The 19,197-nt window shown below is 40.6% G+C and overlaps 1 protein-coding gene across 1 annotated transcript in view; it reads left to right on the top strand.

Annotated features, from left to right (window-relative positions):
* The window catches only part of LOC141131836 (guanine nucleotide-binding protein G(i) subunit alpha-1), a 123,422-nt gene that overhangs the window by 58,047 nt on the left and 46,178 nt on the right, over nucleotides 1-19,197 (top strand). Inside the window, exons 2-4 of the mRNA XM_073619576.1 lie at nucleotides 5,697-5,739; nucleotides 9,361-9,502; nucleotides 15,023-15,180. Coding sequence (XP_073475677.1) covers nucleotides 5,697-5,739; nucleotides 9,361-9,502; nucleotides 15,023-15,180 — 343 coding nt within the window. The remainder of the gene's footprint in view (nucleotides 1-5,696; nucleotides 5,740-9,360; nucleotides 9,503-15,022; nucleotides 15,181-19,197) is intronic.

Genomic DNA, 19,197 nt, shown 5'->3' with positions numbered 1-19,197 from the left:
TCCACCCACCTCCCTCTATCCCATCTGACTAGGCTTTTTTTGCCCTTACCTTTAAAGGGTAACTCCACTTTCGTAGGGAAAAAATGGCAAATTAAGACAAAATATAGCGTTTACATTTGAGAAACAAGTCATATTGTAATTAAATGTTAATAAAAAAATACCTTTCCTATCTGCAGCTGCTGTAATTTTCTGTAAATGCAATGCAATATGGCTACCTGGAGTTCAGAGGTGTGTATTGAACACACCCCAGAAACATCCTTTCCTGCTTGTGTGATTGGCTCACCAATTTTCTCAGAAGTCTGCCTAAGCCCTTGTGTTGCCCCTGTAAACACAGGGGCGACTTGTCAGGCGACTTAGCCGCCTGACAAGTCGCGTCCCGTTCTGTACTATGGAACCGTTCTAATAGGAGCAACTCAAGTCGCTCCGACTTAGAAAAAGGTTCCTGTACTACTTTTGGGGCGACTTCAGGCGACTTGCATTGACTTTTATACAGAAGTTGTTTTGCAAGTCGCCGCTGAAGTCGTGTGCAAATCGCCTCACAGTCGGCCTGCAAGTCGTGTTGCCCCTGTGTGAACCAGCACTAAGATACAAGTCAGATTTCAGGCATCACCTGCAACAAAAATATCATTTTTGGTGAGATACTTTCAATAGGGATACAGGCCCAGCTGATTTCCTCATTAGTGCTGTGTAGGTGCACAGCTGATAGATAATTATGAAACCACTCCCATTAGACCTACACGGCACAGAGGAACAAACAGGGATTTCTTCAGAATAACAAAAGGTAGATCACCCAGAGGGAAATGTTGTTTTTTTTTTCTCAGCAAAAGTGGAGTTACGGTTTAAATTCCCCATCCAGTTCCCTCGCCACTGCCATTTCCTGGTGCTAAGGACCACAAATCTAGTAGTGCACTGGAGCATGGGATCGTTTGTTCCCCTTCACTCTCTTTGCTCACATCAGTTATTCTGAGAGGACCTCGGCTGATGGACATCCAATAGGAAGAGGCCATGGTATGCAGGCACTGATGTGGACACCCAAAGAGAGACCCAAGGGAGGAAACCTTGGGCTGCGTCAGATGACCCTGGCTGAAAGAAGAACTGATGGGCAATACTTTTTTTTTTAAATTTTATTTCTCATTTTGGATAAAGTAAAAGGGGTGGGGGGTTATAGCCCCTGACAATTTCTTTGTTGCCTGTTGGGGAGATTTATTTCTTGGCCACAACAGGAAGTGAGACTATATCCCTCTAAAGTGAAGAAATCCCTGGTTGCCACCAGCGTCACCACATATAGTGCCACCATTGGAAGATTTCCCCTTAATTTTGTTTTTGGGGCAACCAAGAATTTTCTCTTACTTTCACTTTCAATAACCAGTGTTCTAATCCTGCTCTGTTATCCCCCCAAAAAAAAAGTTTTGCCTTTACTTTTTCTTTACGGCAAGTAATTAATAATGGGCCTTTTTAAATTACTTTTTTTTCTTTTTTTTTTTCCCCTCCTAGCGGGAGGGGGGTAAAATTTTATCTTGGATGGGGGTCTTTAAATGGCAGGAAAGTTGCTACAAGTTGCAAGTAGTTTGAAATACCAAGTTAGATGAGACGTGACATGTTTCAAGAATAATAAACAGTCGCCGTTTACTGTCACTAGGATGGTTTGTACAATTACTTATCAACAGAGAAAAAGATTGCTGCATTTGACATCATTTCCTGTCCTAGAACCAGTTTGGCTGGCAGAACAAAAGGGTGAAATCCAAACAGTGCTAATTGTGTATTGTATCATAGTGTGGTTTCCTTGATGTCATGTCACCATATGTTTTAGTTTTATATATAGATTGTGGCATGCACTTACACTCTAATAGCTTGACCAGGCTATTGAGTAATGCGGACATGCAGTGATTTTTATTTATTTTTTTGTCTACTATAAAATTCATTCTTTAAAAAAGAACATCTTTATGAATGTTGGAGTTCATGAAAAAACTGCTTGAAAGTTATGGAACCCTTGAACTGTGCTGTGTGATGTATATTTATTTAAAGGTCTTAAAAGCTGAAGAAAAGGAGAAATGGAACTGTTGGTCATAACTTCGATTTTCAGCTATAGATTTTTCTGGTTAGGGAAAAAAAAATCTTTTTTTTTTTTTTAAGCGGTAGCCCATAAAAAAAAGCTTATTTGCGTTGCAGTAGTTTGCACCACAACCCGCTGTGCTGAAAAGGACTGTATGCAGTGGTGTGAAATGACACCATTGGTAGTGAGGTTTTTTGTCCTGTCTTGCTTTGGGACTGCACTTGGCAAGTTGCACACCTGGTGTGATCAAGCCCTTAGGCTGCATTCACACATGATTCCAAACATCCTGCAATTTCAAATGGCATGCAAAACGCGTGACACACTTGCAATGCCATTACTTATAATGGCACCCCAATCGCACCGCGATTGTCACACGCTAAATAATGCTGCAATTGTGGAAAATCGCAATGTGCGCCACTATCGCCCAAAAGAAGCTTGTGTTCCTTTTTGAGCAACAAGCGTTGTGATTGCAGCACAATTTACCATGCAACAATCGTGGTGTCATTAGAAGTAAATGGCATGGCAAGCGCGTCCTGTGGTTTGCAGCCAATTGAAATCGCAGGGTGGAATCGCGGCAATTCCGCCCGCGATCATGTGTGAATGCAGCCTTAAAGTTGAGTTCCAGCTTTCATTTGACTTTCGATTGTTCGTTTGGACCAAGCTGGCCCAAACAAACTGTTTCCGTTACATTATTGGGGCCGATATTTAATTTTTTCAAATTGGTATCGGTCAGAAACTTACACATATTATTATACAGCATCAGCATAGTAATGTAATAGAAATATTTCATTTGGTTCAACTTAGCCCAAAAAAAAGTATATGAAGTCAAATGAAAGCATGAATTCTACTTTACCCTTACTATTAAAGTGCTAGTAAACTGCTGCAGAATAACAAAAATGCACCTGTGTGACAATGGCATAATGTGCTAGTATGCATCGCTTACTAGGGCATTATGAAATACCTTAGCGCGAAGCCCTTCCAGCGGCGCCCAGTTGTCGCTGAGGGGGTGGACATCTTCTACCGGCATTTCTTCTGGGTTCGCAGGCGCTGTGAGTGGCCAGAGCTGTGACAACGTCAATCCTGCGCATGCGCGTGGGAGCCCTCGGTTCCGACAAGATGCTCTGAAGGTCTAGCGTGGTATGCTGGGCCTCCAGAGCGCATGAGACGGTGACGTCAGAGGCTGCATGCAGGGTGAATATCTTCTAAGCGGTGCACGTTTAGGAGATATTAATTTTTACCTATGGATATACTGTGACCACCAGTACACGTTCTGAGCTGTAATGCATTATAGACCCAAGTGGATGGTGGCACTTTCCCCTTTATATATTTTTTCTCTGTAATTGTTATTGCATTGATCTTGACTTGATCTTGACTGATCTTTCTATATTTAGGAAGAAAATATGGATTTCTGCCCAACAATAGAGATGCCTAACAGTTGCTGTGGGTGGAGAGCTGGAGAATTGACGTTTGTCAGGCATTGTTCTCATACTCCTGATTTTCAGATTGCAATGCAAAGCATTTATATGTTCATAACGACTCTTATTGTGCCACACTTATGTGTACTTAACCTCTTTTCATGGCTTTAAACAGATTTCATTTTATAGACTTGCTACAACAGAAATTAGCTTTGTTCTGTGCTATCACCGAGTCACTGAGACTAAACAAAATTCCTGCAAATCTGAAAAATCTCAGCAATGCTCTGAATTGTTTTGTATGCTTTTATAATTGAGACTGAACTGCACTATGAGCTGTGTGTGTACTTCATATATTGCTTGCCTGCCATGGAATACAAGGGGATAATACCATGTTTATTTTCACATTGAAAGCTGTGCAATCTTCTGTTGTAAAGTGCACAGTTTAGCCGTATTTATTAATGCCACATATACTATCCAGGGCCATCTGGGTGAGGAGTAATGTAAACAGTGAGAGTGGCATGTGACATAAATAATACATTTTACCATCAAATGTCTCTAATATGACACACTTTAACAAAGCAATGTCTCATAAGAAACTTTAATAGGACCATTTATGCTGGACATGCAGTAAATACATGGCAGTCTATCTCAACTGCTTGAACTCACTTACTGCAGTTACCAGCACCCTGACCCACCCCTTCACCTGCTGCACGATTCTGGCTAAAATGAGAACCACAATTTTTATGCTTAGAATAAAGATCAGGATTCTCTCACAATTCTGGCAGCGTAACATCTTTCACGTTGTACAAAAAAATTGGGCTAACTTTTTATTGTGGTGTTTTTTTTTTTTATATATATATTTAAGTGTGTTTTTCCCCCCCAAAAAAATTGTGTTTAAAAGACCGCTGTGCAAATGCAGTGTGACATAAAATATTGCCATTTTATTCTCTAGGGTCTCTGCTAAAACTTTTGATAGAATGAAAAGAGATAGATATATCTATATCTATCTCCTGTTTTGGGGTTTTAAGTAATTTTCCAGAAAAAAATACTTCTTTTAACTTGTAAGCAACAAGTGTCAAAGGTTTAGTCTTTAAGTGGTTAAACTGACCTTATTTGCAGACAGTTCATCCCTTTGATCTAAAATAACTGTTACAATGTTTCTCTTTAGCAATGTGAGTAACTTGGCAGCCTGTGTTTTTTGTTTTGTTTTGGTTTGGTTTTTGACAACTGTTGAGCACTCTGAGCACTGAATCAAGGAAATGCTTTTTTTAAAGTGGCTGTAAACCTAGCTACACCACTTTTACCTACTGGTAAGCCTTTAATAAGGCTTACCTGTAGGTACTGGAAATATCTCCTAAACCTGCACGGTTTAGAAGATTATTTAGCATATACGCTTGAGCCGACATTGGCGCATGCGCAGTGAAGAGAGGGCGCGATCATGCCGTTTCTAAAGGGGCTGTGACCGGCGGCACCCGCGCACATGTGCGGAAGTGGCGTTGCGTGATTTCAGCCAGTCGCAGAGCCGGAGTCCACGGCCCCGGAAGGAAGAGAGGGGTAATAATGGGCATACTAGCTCGTTATGCTTTTACTTTGCAGGAGAAAAAAATCCCATCAGGGTTTGCTTCCTCTTTAAGTTCGGAATGGGGGGTAGAATCTTGATTCTTTAACGATTAATAGTGCAGCTCTAACTCGAAGCACACTTTTTGTCCTGAAAATGGGACATTGGGGCAAAGAGCGATCTGTAGTCTAGAACAGCTTTTCTCAGCCTGCTCCGTACATTGGTCGTTGGTGGGAAGAATGCCCCTTACATTGGTCGTCTGTGAAATTCTCTCTTAAAGCAGAGTTCTACCCATTTACAAAAAGTGTAGCTTTTGACTTTTAATAAACATGCCTCACTCCTCTCCCCGGTGCTGGCATTGTAATACTGGGCTATGGCTTCACAGCTGGGTGCGCATTGTGAATTGCCAGGCAATCTTCTGGGACCTGTGACGTGTCCCAGAGGATGGGAGGGGGGAGAGGTGAACTTCCGGCGGCTCCAGCAGAGGAAGTGGGAGCTGGGTGCCTATCTCAAAACCCCCCCCCCCCCCAAAAAAAAATAACATGCCAAATGTCATGTACTGTCTCACATTTTTCTTGTGTACTGTCCTAAATTTAGAGAGCTAGGAGTGGTTATCAAGGCTTTTCTGAAAACCTGCCATTAATGTTGGTTTTGTTTTTTTCTCTTTCAGGAGCTGGCGAGTCAGGGAAAAGCACAATTGTCAAACAAATGAAGTAAGTCTCTTTTAGCATTTCTTACATTTCTGATGAAGTTTATTTTATTGAGGTTTGTCTGAACAATTTATCATCTCTACAGTTTTACTTTCTGACTTAAAAAATGCAGCGCTAAAGAAATATAACCACCCAAAGCTTCCTTTGGGGTGGAATATTCACTAAGGTGAACTTGTGAATAGTAATATAACTAGATATATAATAATGTGCTATAAAGAGTGCTCATTACATGTGAAAAATGAGAAAAACTTATACAAACATAACATAATCGCATGGATGCATGTAGTCTGTCTATAAACTACATATGAAGTGTTTATCAGACCAAAGTGCTCAGCTGGGGTAATAAACCCGTAAAGGATATTCACAGTAGTTCATAAAGGCAATCAGTATAGTCTTTGAAAATAATAAGAGGTGCAGTCCTTCTTATAGGCAAAAAAGGGCCAATCACAGCTGATCACAATATAAACACACTTGCCAGTTATCAGCATTCCTTTCCTTTCCTACAGTGTGAGGAGATGATAGAGTTGGTAATTGGCAAGTGTGAAAGGGGACATCTACACTGATAATCCTGTACTGGTTATCTGTGCAGCCCCAACAGTGCCTATGGCGCTCATCAGCGCACATCAGTGAAGGAGACAAATGTACCTGTTTTGCAAAATTTTATAACCAAAACTAAGAAAAACGCTTTTTAAAAAATTTTTGGTCTATTTTCGTTTAACAAAAAATAAAAACAGTGGGGATTAAATACCACCAAAAGAGAGCTCTATTTATGTGAATAAAATGTCATATGAATAGTGTTGCATGACCGCACAATTGTCATTCAAAGTGCAACAGCACTAAAAGCTGAAAATTGGCCTGGGCAAGAAGGGGGTGAAAGTGCCCATTTGGCAAGTGGTTAAAGTCAACATTGTTAGAAAAAAAAAAAAGTTATACTTGCCTTATCTGTGCAATGATTTTGCACAGAGCAATGCCAACCCTTCTCCTCTTCTCAGGTCTCCTGGCCTCTCCCTCCTGCCAAGTGCCCCCAAAGAAAGCAGCTTCCAATGGGGGCACCCAAGCAGGCTTGTTCCCAAGCCTCAGTGCTGCTTGTCCATTTACACAGAGCCACGGCTTGGCCCTGTTCCCTCTCTCTCCTCAATGGCTCCCGCTGCTGTCTTAGCCAACAAAGAGAGGGATAGTCTCCGGTGAGTCAAAGTTCTCGTGCGCATTCCTGGAGAAAGATCGGGCCCAGATAAGTATTAGAGGGGGCTGGTACACAGAAAGTGTGTGTGTTTTTTGTTTTTTTTTTGTTTTGTTTTTTTTTCTTTTCTGTTATGCATAGAATGCATGAAGGTGAAAAACCTCCAGTTTTTACAAACACTTAAGAAAACCTTAATATTCATTCATTAGCATTGGTGATTGTTAATAATAATGTGGTTACAGCATCAGTGTTAAGTGGTAAGCTAGTAGTTGTAGACACATTTTTCAGGAAATGAAGGTGAAGTGATGAAAGGTTATCAATTTTAATTATATGTTTTTAGCTATTAGTTTGGCATGCTTTTAACAGAGTATAGCTTTAGTAAAGTCCTCTAAATTGCACTGGTAAAGCCATCCAATACTGTAGGGTACTTTCAGATAAGCACTTCAATCTCTAAATTTTTCAGGCCATCAAATTTCTCAGATTTGTAGGCAGATCTGAATGGAAGCTCAATGTTAGTCTATGGGCAGGCGGATGTAAGTAGACGTTTGCCTTGTTGCGTATCAGATGTAAACGGATGCATGTCTGTTTATAGCCAGTTGACCATAGACATACCATGGATCCTTTAGATTCTAGAAACAAAAAACTGAATGGACATAAATGTCACAAATCTGTTGCAGTCTGCTCCAGTTCTGTAGGAGATATATTCACAAATTCCCTTTCGATCAGAACGGGCACAAAATGTTTGAAGGGGGCCTTAAAGCGTATTTATAGTCCACATTTAAAATGGTATATTAATTTCCAAATTATATTTCAGTTATTTCTAGTCTACTCCTAATATTCTGAACAATCTTGAAGTCTGTAAATTTAATTTGCAAAGATCCCACACATTTACTTCCTTGAATTTAGTGACACGTATTCACTACTGTAAATAGGCACTGCTGTGTCACAGAATTCACAAAACCTGCCTTCTGAACAACAGAGGTGCTGAGGAGGAGCACAGTACAGGAATCGCTGCTTGCAGGCATCAAGGTACCATGGGATATAGTTCATCCAGAAAGTATTCACAGCGCTTCACTTTTTCCACATTTTGTTATGTTAGTCTTATTCCAAAATGGATTAAATTGTCTTCCTCACAATTCCCCATAATGGCAACGTGAAAAAAGTTTGTTTGAAATCTTTGCAAATTTATTAAAAATAAAAAAATGAAAAAAAATCACATGTACATTAGTATTCACAGGCTTTGCTCAATACTTTGTTGAAGCACCTTTGGCATCAATTGCAGCCTCAAGTCTTTTTTTAGTATGATGCTGCAAGCTTGGCATACCTATTTTTAGTCGGTTTCTCCCATTCTTCTTTGCAGGACCTCTCAAGCTCCATCAGGTTGGATGGGGAGCGTTGGTGCACAGCCATTTTTAGATCTCTCCAGAGATGTTCAGTCGGTTTCAAGTCTGGGCTCCGGCTTGGCCACTCAAGGACATTCAGAGTTTTCCCGTAGCCACTCCTTTGTTATCTTGGCTGTGTGCTTAGGGTCGTTGTCCTGTTGGAAGATGAACCTTTGCCCCCAGTCTGAGGTCCAGAGCACTCTAGAGCAGGTGTTCATCAAGGATATCTCTGTACATTGCTGCATTCATCTTCCCTCGATCCTGATTAGTCTCCCAGTTCCTGCAGCTGAAAAACATCCCCACAGCATGATGCTGCCATCACCATGCTTCACTGTAGGGATGGTATTGGCCAGGTGATGAGCGGTGCCTGGTTTCCTCCAGAGATGACGCTTGCCATTCAGGCCAAAGAGTTCAATCTTTGTTTTATCAGACCAGAGACTTTTGTTTCTCATGGACCTTCAGTTGCCTTTTGGCAAACTCCAGGTGGGCTGTCATGTGCCTTTTACTGAGGAATGGCTTCTGTCCGGCCACTCTACCATACAGGCCTGATTGGTGGAGTGCTGCAGAGATGGTTGTTCCTCTGGAAGGTTCTCCTCTCTCCACAGAGAAATGCTGGAGCTCTGTCAGTGACCATCAGGTTCTTGGTCACCTCTCCGACTAAGGCCTTTCTTCCCCGATCGCTCAGTTTGGCCGGGTGGCCTGCTCTAGGAGTGGTTCCAAAAAAAGAAAAAGTGAAGCCCTGTGAATACTTTCCGGGTGCACAGTATGTAGACCTTAGAAACTGAATGCAAACATCAGACAATAAGCATGCAAGGGAATCCAGGAAGCTGTGGAAAGAGATGGGCAGTAGACAGAACTCACAACATAGAAAGAATGTTTCAAGTAAGCTTATATTGGATTGGCAAATAGAGCTATTGTTTGTACTGCTATTACAATGCTGGTGTTATAAAAATAAAAAAAAGTGTACACAGTGTACGTAGGACTCCTTTAGGAGACATTATTGCATTAGGGATGCACTTTAGTTGTTAATTTGAATGTTTTTTTTTTTTTTTTCTGTTTCAGAATTATTCATGAAGCTGGCTACTCAGAAGAGGAATGTAAACAGTATAAAGCTGTGGTATACAGTAACACCATACAATCCATTATTGCCATTATTAGAGCTATGGGCAGATTGAAGATAGATTTTGGTGATCCAGCACGAGCTGTAAGTACTGCAAATGTGATTATGTTGCAATGAAAGGCTAAGGCTTACCAAAGCTGCTATTTCAGTTTTGTGTTCGCACCAACAAGTTGAGTGTTTTCTCTTGGAAACTTCCTTTCTATGAATGTGTCACTTTTTAGGAATTTGACTAGCCTTTTATTGTATATTACAGGAGGGCAATCAGGGGGTTGAAATGCTTCATTTTGGCTTTGTAACACTCCTTGCTGCTGATAGTTTGTATGTGACGTTTCCGAAAAATATGTAAAGAAAAATCTTGCTTTTTTTTTTTTTTTTAGCTTTTCACAGAGAAAAAAATTTGTTTTGGTTTCGGAAGTCCTTGTATAAAAAGTAATAGACTGTCACCAACTTTAAAGCCACTATAATGTCACGTTGCCAGCGACTGTAGCTATTCGCTGCGGTACGCACAGCCAGTGATGACCTGTTGTGATCGCTGCTTGATGTACAGTAGTGCGTTAAGCAGTGATCACCGCAGGTAATTGCTGTCTGCACAGAGAGCCGTGAATAGCTGCAGGCCACCGACGACCTGTCATAGTGAACAGGGCAGGTGTGTGTACCTTGGCGCTCAGAGCCTTTGATTCCTGCCGCTAAAATTTTCATTGGCCTAAATCTCTAGTGTGAATGTAGCCTTTATGTAGCAGCCTAGGTGAGAGCTAAGGGAAATGCAATATGTCGGAGGTAGGCAGCCTCCGCACTTTAGCTGTAGTAAAACTACAAATCTCATCTTCCTGTCAGTCTTTTAGGGACTGTTAGTTCCACAACACCTGGCGTGCCAAGGTTGCCTACCCTTGCTATAGAATGTCTCATTAAAGCGGAGTTCCAGGCTAAATTGAAACCAGGTCTTAATCGATCACCCCACCCCCTTGTTTTTGGATATCCATTTATTTATTTATTGTGCCTTTTTTTTCTTTCTTTCCTTTTTCCAGCAGGACATCCGTCCTAACCTCACCGCAGTACGTCATCCTGGCATTTGCATCCCCCCACCACCACCACCTCGCTGCCTTCTGGGACCTGTGTGTGTCTCAAAAGACAGCGTCATTCAAAAAGCGTGGTGCCTGCACCCAAGCCGATGGAGGAATCTCCTTCGGGGGGCTGTCATTGTGGGATCCCTGGACTGCTAAGTGTCCTTATTAAAAGTCAGCTACAGTATTTGTAGCTGCTGACTTTTAATTTATTCATTTTTTTTATTTTTAACGCTGGAGCAGCAGGCTCAGGGCTTTGGAGTATCTACACAAGATAGGGTTTTACAGATCGATGACCTACATAATAAAACGATAAATGCACATATATAATCTTTTATGTAAATTCTTTTGTGTTTGATGAACAATCTGGTGATGGGGTCTCTTTAATACAGAATAAATTGCTGCTCATTTTGTGCATATTTGCAGCCTTTCTTTGTATACTTTTGAAACTCTGCTTTGGTTTCTGCCATTTGGTACCATACTTCACTGTCTCTAAATGTAAGAAATGCTTGAATAGTTGGTTGACAGCACAGTTGTTTGTGTATCCCGTATGCTGTACAGATGTTCAGGCTCTGGCTTGTAGCTCAGCTGTGACACACCCATATTCTTCACTGTCTTAATCTGCCGATTTTCTGCGTGGGGAGAAAAACAAGCCTGAACTAAAACATGGCTGTGCCAGCATGGCTCTAGATTATATTACCCCAATACTCTGCCAGAAAGATTTGAAGGACCTAACAGATTGAGATTACCTCTGATATCTGTTCAGCCAGCCAATTTAATTTCCTCTGTATTACCAGCAGGCTGGAACCCAGTCTAGATCAGTGCCAATAACCTTGATTCTGCATTTTAATTTTAGCAATTTCTCATTATGTTTATCTGAAGCTGTCAAGTCTATGTATTGTGCACACTTTCCTTCTCCAGTTAATGTTGCTTGCTATTGTGATTTATGGTATAGTCTGCATGACTTGACTTCACAGGCTGTGCATTTCCTGCCATGTGTGTCTTTGGGTCACGGGGACAATCTGGCTTATTTCAGCCTTTCACAGCCCTCATATCTATCGGGCAAAACCTAGTAAATCTGCTGGTGAACATTAGATTGACCAGTTACTAGCCAAAAAAAGGGGGTGGTGATAGGAACCAAGTCTTCTATAGTTTTTCTAACCTTTTGCTAAACCAATTAAAACATTAAATTGGCGTGTCAAGCCTGCAGCCCTGCAAAAAATGTTTTTGTGTTTTTCATTTCTTGTAGAAATGCATTTACACTTTGCAAACACACCGCTGAAGAAAAATATGACCGTGTCTGTTTACTGGAGTTTTATCTTCCCATGAAAAATCTCCCACTCTTCACAATCGCCTTATTTCTGTCATCTGTTTTCTGCAGCACCTATACAGGTGAAACTCGAAAAATTAGAATATCCTGCTAAAGTTCATTTATTTCACTAATGCAACTTAAAAGGTGAAACTAATATATGAGGTAGACTCATTACATGCAAAGCAAGATAGTTCAAGCCGTGATTTGTCATAATTGTGATGATTATTGCTTACAGCTCATGAAAGCCCCAAATCCACAATCTCAGAAAATTTAGAATATTGTGAAAAGGTGCAATATTCTAGGCTCAAAGTGTCCCACTCTAATCAGCTAATTAAACCATAACACCTGCAAAGGGTTCCTGAGATTTTAAATGGTCTCTCAGTCTGATTAAGTAGGAATCACAATCATGGGAAAGACCGCTAACCTGACAGTTGTGCAGAAAACCATCATTGACACCCTCCATAAGGAGGGAAAGCCTCAAAAGGTAAATACAAAAGAAGTTGGATCTTCCCAAAGTGCTGTATCAAAGCACATTAATAGAAAGTTTTGTGGAAGGGAAAAGTGTGGAAGAAAAAGGTGCACAAGCAGCAGGGATGACCGCAGCCTGGAGAGGATTGTCAGGAAAAGGCCATTCAAAAGTGTTGGGGACTCTCACAAGGAGTGGACTGAGGCTGGAGTCAGTGCATCAAGAGCCATCACACACAGACGGATCCTGGACATGGGCTTCAGATGTCGTATTCCTCTTGTCAAGTCACTCCTGAACAACAAACAACATAAGCACCTTACCTGGGCTAAAGAAAAACAGACTTGGTCTGTTGCTCAATGGTCCAAAGTCCTCTTTTCTGATGAGAGCAAATTTTGCATCTCATTTGGAAACCATGGATCCAGAGTATGGAGGAAGAATGAGGGAACACACTACAATATGCTTGAAGTCCAGTGTGAACTTTCCAGTGTGTTTGATTTGGGGAGCCATGTCATCTGCTGGTGTTTGGTCCACTGTGCTTCATTAAGTCCAGGGTCAACGCAGCCGTCTACCTGGAGATTTTGGAGCACAGCCATTTAGAGACAAGCTCTATGGGGATGCTGACTTCATTTTCCAGCAGGACTTGGCACCTGCCCACACTGCCAAAAGCACCAAAACCTGGTTCAGTGACTGTGGGATTACTGTGCTTTATTGGCCAGCAAACTCGCCTGACCTGAACCCCATAAAGAATCTATGGGGCATTGCCATGAGAAAGATTAGAGACATGAGACCGAATAATGCAAAAGAGCTGAAAGCCGCTAGTGAAGCATCCTGGTCTTCCATAACACCTCAGCAGTGCCACAGGCTGATAGCTTCCATGCCACACCGCATTGAGGCAGTAATTGCTGCAAAGGGGCCCAAACCAAGTACTGAGTACATATGCATGCTTATACTTTTCAGAGGTCTTATATTATTCCATGTACAATCCTTGTTTTATTGATTGCATGTAATAGTCTAATTTTCTGAAATTGTGGATTTGGGGTTTTCATGAGCTGTAAGCCATAATCATCACAATTATGACAAATTACAGCTTGAACTATCTTGCTTTGCATGTAATGAGTCTATCTCATATATTAGTTTCACCTTTTAAGTTGCATTAGTGAAATAAATTAACTTTTGCACGATATTCTAATTTTTCGAGTTTCATCTGTATTTGTAAGCAACTATTTTCAAAAATGAATCCCACAAAGGGCAAAATATCTGATGAGCTCCTTAAGAATTTGAGTATTGCTACTACATCCATCCAACCAGATATTGATGAGTTAGTGTATCAAAAACAGTGTCAAATATCACACTAGTTTTATGTTGCCCTCTTTTCCTCTTTTTTACTTTTTATAATAAAAAAAAATTACAAAAAAAAAAGTTTTATTTCTCTAAAGGGGACATTATCTATATCCGTGATCTGCCCAACTTTTTCTGCTCCTCGGCTATCCTTATTGTTAGTATATTTTATGTGTGGCCCAAGACCATTCCTCTTCTTCCAGTGTGGCCCAGGAATGTCCAAAGATTGGACAACCCTGCTCTGAAGCCAAAACTGTTTAGTTGTATTTAGGGAACTGTTAAAACCCTTGACATATTTAATTGTGTCCCATTGGGGCAATTAACTTTCACCTTTTGTCCCAGTGGTACACCAGTGAACACCTCTTCAGATGAATGCTCACCCGGACAAATAGCGGCAACATTTCCCCAGTAGCGGCACCACAATAAACACCTGATGGAGTTTGTAACTATTCCCTAATATATCCATAATGAGTGTTTTTGGCTAGACTTGTACCTTAAAATCATTTTAGTGTGGTTTTTAGATTTTAAGTGCAATGCAGGGATTCTGCTTTATTGCTCTTGCTCATAATGAAAGTCTGAATTAGCAGACTCTTTAACCACTTGCCAACCAGCGACGTACCCGTACGTCACTGGACTTTAAATGTTTATACCAGTGTTATGCCTGCAGCTGCAAGTACCCTCCCCATATATTTTTCAGCCGGCGGTTGGCTTTCCTGTAAAAGCAATGATAGCAGCTAAATAGCCACTAGATTGCTTTTACAAGCAGCAGGAGGGACGTTCCTCAAATTGCGTTTTGAAAAACTGCTGCACAAATACCGTGTGACATAAAACATTGCAACACCAACCAGATATTGATGAGTTAGTGTATCAAAAACAGTGTCAAATATCAAACTAGTTTTATGTTGCCCTCTTTTTTTACTTTTATAATAAAACAAAATTACAAAAAAAAAAAAAAAGTTTTTATTTCTCTAAAGGGGACATTATCTATAGCCGTGATCTGCCCAACTTTTTCTGCTCCTCGGCCTTCCTTATTAGTATATTTTATGTGTGGCCCAAGACAATTCCTCTTCTTCCAGTGTGGCCCAGGAAGGTCCAAAGGTTGGACAACCCTGCTCTGAAGCCAAAACTTTTTAGGTGTATTTAGGGAACTGTTAAAACCCTTGACATTGAGGTAGGATAAATGAAATTCCTGCATTTAGTCCAGCTGTGATATCTGCTGAATGGCATGCTAGCTCATTGGTTGCTTCCACTTCCTGGAATTGCTCTTAAACATAGTGAATAATGCAATTTGCATCTTCCTTAGCCAAGCTAAGTCACATTTATTTAACAAAGATAATATACTTCTTTTTATACCATAAATATTTTTTTTTTTTGGTAAAAACGGAATTTTTGTATCCCTTTTTATAATTCTCATGCTTTTTGGACAGGATGATGCTCGTCAACTTTTTGTACTGGCTGGAGCTGCAGAAGAAGGCTTTATGACCGCTGAGCTGGCCGGAGTCATCAAACGCTTGTGGAAAGATGGTGGGGTACAGGCCTGCTTCAACAGATCAAGGGAATATCAGTTGAATGATTCTGCAGCATAGTGAGTATTCCTAAAAGCAAGAAGCAGCTTCAAGTGATTGTCACTTGTTGGGGTATAGACTGACCATCAGAAGGTAATTACAAACAACTCACATAGGCTCTAAATATCCTACCCAACAAAAGAATGTGTTCTGGCTCGTTTCATATCGAATTTGTATATGAAGTATACAACTTAATTTATGCTCATCATTTTGGTTTCTGATCACTTTTTCCTATGTTCATACAAACTTGCTGTTTAAAGTGTAATTGCCTATCATGTGGTGCTTCTCCAGCTATGTTATTGTGCTTTGTATTGTAACTGCAAAATAAGGGCTTACATAGGTAAAAAGTAGTTAAAAATAAATGGCTTGAGCTTTTGTTGATGTGGAATGGTTATGAAGAGCCCCTGGCAGAACAATCTGTTATAAAACTGGTTCTGAAAGGGGCAGGGAAGTGCGGTGCCAATACCAAGGCTGTACAGTGTTTGCTGTCCTACTTCTTTTTTTGTAAATGTATGCCTACACACAGTCTAGTTGATATGCTACATGATGTATGTATTTCTTTTATTATTGCAGATATTTATGTAGCTGCAACAATTTAAACAGTGCTTTGCATACTGTACATCTAGCAATAATCCCTGCTTACAAGGTTCTAATAATCTATGGTCTCTATCTCGCGTGCATACACATACTTGGGCCAATTTAGACACAAGGTCATTACCCAACCAGTTTGTCTTTGGATTGTGGTGGAAACCCAAGCAAGCAGAAGGAGACCAAGCAAACTTCATGCATATACAGGTAAAAGCCAGTAAATTAGAATATTTTGAAAAACTTGATTTATTTCAGTAATTGCATTCAAAAGGTGTAACTTGTACATTATATTTATTCATTGCACACAGACTGATGCATTCAAATGTTTATTTCATTTAATTTTGATGATTTGAAGTGGCAACAAATGAAAATCCAAAATTCCGTGTGTCACAAAATTAGAATATTACTTAAGGCTAATACAAAAAAGGGATTTTTTAGAAATGTTGGCCAACTGAAAAGTATGAAAATGAAAAATATGAGCATGTACAATACTCAATACTTGGTTGGAGCTCCTTTTGCCTCAATTACTGCATTAATGCGGCGTGGCATGGAGTCGATGAGTTTCTGGCACTGCTCAGGTGTTATGAGAGCCCAGGTTGCTCTGATAGTGGCCTTCAACTCTTCTGCGTTGTTGGGTCTGGCATTCTGCATCTTCCTTTTCACAATACCCCACAGATTTTCTATGGGGCTAAGGTCAGGGGAGTTGGCTGGCCAATTTAGAACAGAAATACCATGGTCCGTAAACCAGGCACGGGTAGATTTTGCGCTGTGTGCAGGCACCAAGTCCTGTTGGAACCTGAAATCTCCATCTCCATAGAGCAGGTCAGCAGCAGGAAGCATGAAGTGCTCTAAAACTTGCTGGTAGATGGCTGCGTTGACCCTGGATCTCAGGAAACAGAGTGGACCGACACCAGCAGATGACATGGCACCCCAAACCATCACTGATGGTGGAAACTTTACACTAGACTTCAGGCAACGTGGATCCTGTGCCTCTCCTGTCTTCCTCCAGACTCTGGGACCTCGATTTCCAAAGGAAATGCAAAATTTGCTTTCGTCAAAAAACATGACTTTGGACCACTCAGCAGCAGTCCAGCTCTTTTTTTCCTTAGCCCAGGTGAGACGGTTTTCGCGCTGTTTCTTGGTCAACAGTGGCTTGACACGAGGTATGCGGCAGTTGAAACCCATGTCTTTCAAGCGTCTCTTGGTGGTGGATCTTGAAGCACTGACTCCAGCAGCTGTCCACTCCTTGTGAATCTCCCCCACATTTTTGAATGGGTTTTTTTTCACAATCTTGACTAGGGCGCGGTGATCCCTATCGCTTGTACACTTTTTCTGACCACAGTTTTTCCTTCCCTTTGCCTCTCTATTAATGTGTTTGGACACAGAGCTCTGAGAACAGCCAGCCTCTTCAGCAATAACCTTTTGTGTCTTTCCCTCCTTGTGCAATGTGTCGATGGTCGCCTTTTGGACAGCTGTCAAATCTGAAGTCTTCCCCATGTTTGTGTAGGCTTCAGAACTGGACTGAGAGACCATTTAAAGCCCTTTGCAGGTGTTTTGAGTTAATCAGCTGATTAGTTTGTGGCACCAGGTGTCTTCAAAATTTAACCCTTACACAATATTCTAATTTTGTGACACACGGAATTTTGGATTTTCATTTGTTGCCACTTCAAATCATCAAAATTAAATGAAATAAACATTTGAATGCATCAGTCTGTGTGCAATGAATAAATATAATGTACAAGTTACACCTTTTGAATGCAATTACTGAAATAAATCAAGTTTTTCAAAATATTCTAATTTACTGGCTTTTACGTGTAGTGTCCTGGCGATTGGATTTTTGGCAGAGAATTGTATGACGACAGACTGCCTAAAATCCGACCATTGGTGCGCTCCTTCAGACAATTGTTGCCCAACTTTCTGCCAACAAATGTTGGATGGCAGGCTAGTAAATTTTTGGCTGACAACGGTCTGTTGTCAGATTTTTGTATCATGTGTACACAAGTCCGTCACACAAAAGTACAAACGCGCATGCTCGGAATTAATGCTCACCAAACACAACATTAGCAGAAGGTGCCCAAAGGGTGGCGCTCAAGAGCTGAAATTCTACATAGTACGTCACTACATTCGTGTTTGTTGGCCAACAAGACAAGATCCTGGCGCACACCCTTTGGACAAAAGTCTGATGCTCTGTTGTCCAACAATCCGATCGTGTGTACGGCTTTAGTATTTTGAGCAAGTTTGAACAAGCCCTTAATGTGTTTAAGCTAGGCCTTGTTTTCTTGATCATGCTGTATATTGCTGACGTAGGCCTCTTATCTGAAAGTTTCAGAAAGGCTTGTTAGTATGGTGCTGGAAATCTGTCAAGAATGAAGGAATGGCAGCCAAAGCTGTCCAGCTGTTTTTCCATACATAAGCACTAATGTTTACTGTGCAGTTAGTGTGGTTTGCATGCGGTGCTTTTGCAGTGTGATGGCTGCACAACTGGCTATTATCTGAAACATAGCTTAGTATTTATGTGGGGACAGCATGAACTGTATACACTCATGTGGTCTTCTGGTATATGGCCAGGAAAATTGGTGACTTCAGTGTTCTGGATTCCCTGTACAGGAATCTATGAAATCCCTGCTTATACTGATAAATCACGGTTTACAAAATAGTAACATGCAGTGTGTGGCCATCATGTAGCAACATAGCAAACTGCCCACACAGCTGCATGGGGAAAAACAAGTAAATATTCAATATGTTTTTATGAATGTGCTGATTCATGTACTTTTAAAAAAGGAATACACCTAAATTGCTTATTCTCTTTAAATGAGTCCTAAAGGAATACGCTAAAGCTCCATGCACACTGGCTTAAAGATCGCTGCTACTTACAGGAGTTTTGTGTTTTTTCTTTTAGAAGCAGCTCAATGTTAGCTGATGTATACATGCACATTAGAATGATTAGAGGCATATTTTGAGCTCAACGTTTTCGAGGCAGAAAAAAAGGGAGCTGCTAAATTGATTGTAAAGTCTTGTTATTTAACCACTTAAGGACCAGCCTCGTTTTGAATTTTAGGTGTTTACATGTTTAAAACAGGGTTTTTTGCTAGACAATTACTTAGAACCCCCAAACATTATATATAGTTTTTTTTCTTAACACCCTAGAGAATAAAATGGCGGTTGTTGCAATACTTTTTTTTTTTTTTTTTTTGCACCGTATTTGCGCAGCGATCATTTAAGCGCACTCTTTTTGGAAAAAATTAACTTTTTTGAATAAAAAAATAAGACAACAGTAAAGTTAGCCCAATTTATTGTTATATTGTGAAAGATAATGTTATGCTGAGTAAATTGATACCCAACATGTCACGCTTCAAAATTGCGCCCGCTCGTGGAATGGCATCAAACTTTTACCCTCAAATCTCCATAGGCGACGTTTAAAAAATTCTACAGGTTGCATGTTTTGCGTT

Source organism: Aquarana catesbeiana, linkage group LG03, assembly GCF_042186555.1.
Source record: "Aquarana catesbeiana isolate 2022-GZ linkage group LG03, ASM4218655v1, whole genome shotgun sequence".
NCBI classification, from domain to species: domain Eukaryota; kingdom Metazoa; phylum Chordata; class Amphibia; order Anura; family Ranidae; genus Aquarana; species Aquarana catesbeiana.
Note: the sequence above shows the minus strand (reverse complement) of the source record. Positions and strands in the feature narration are given on the sequence as shown.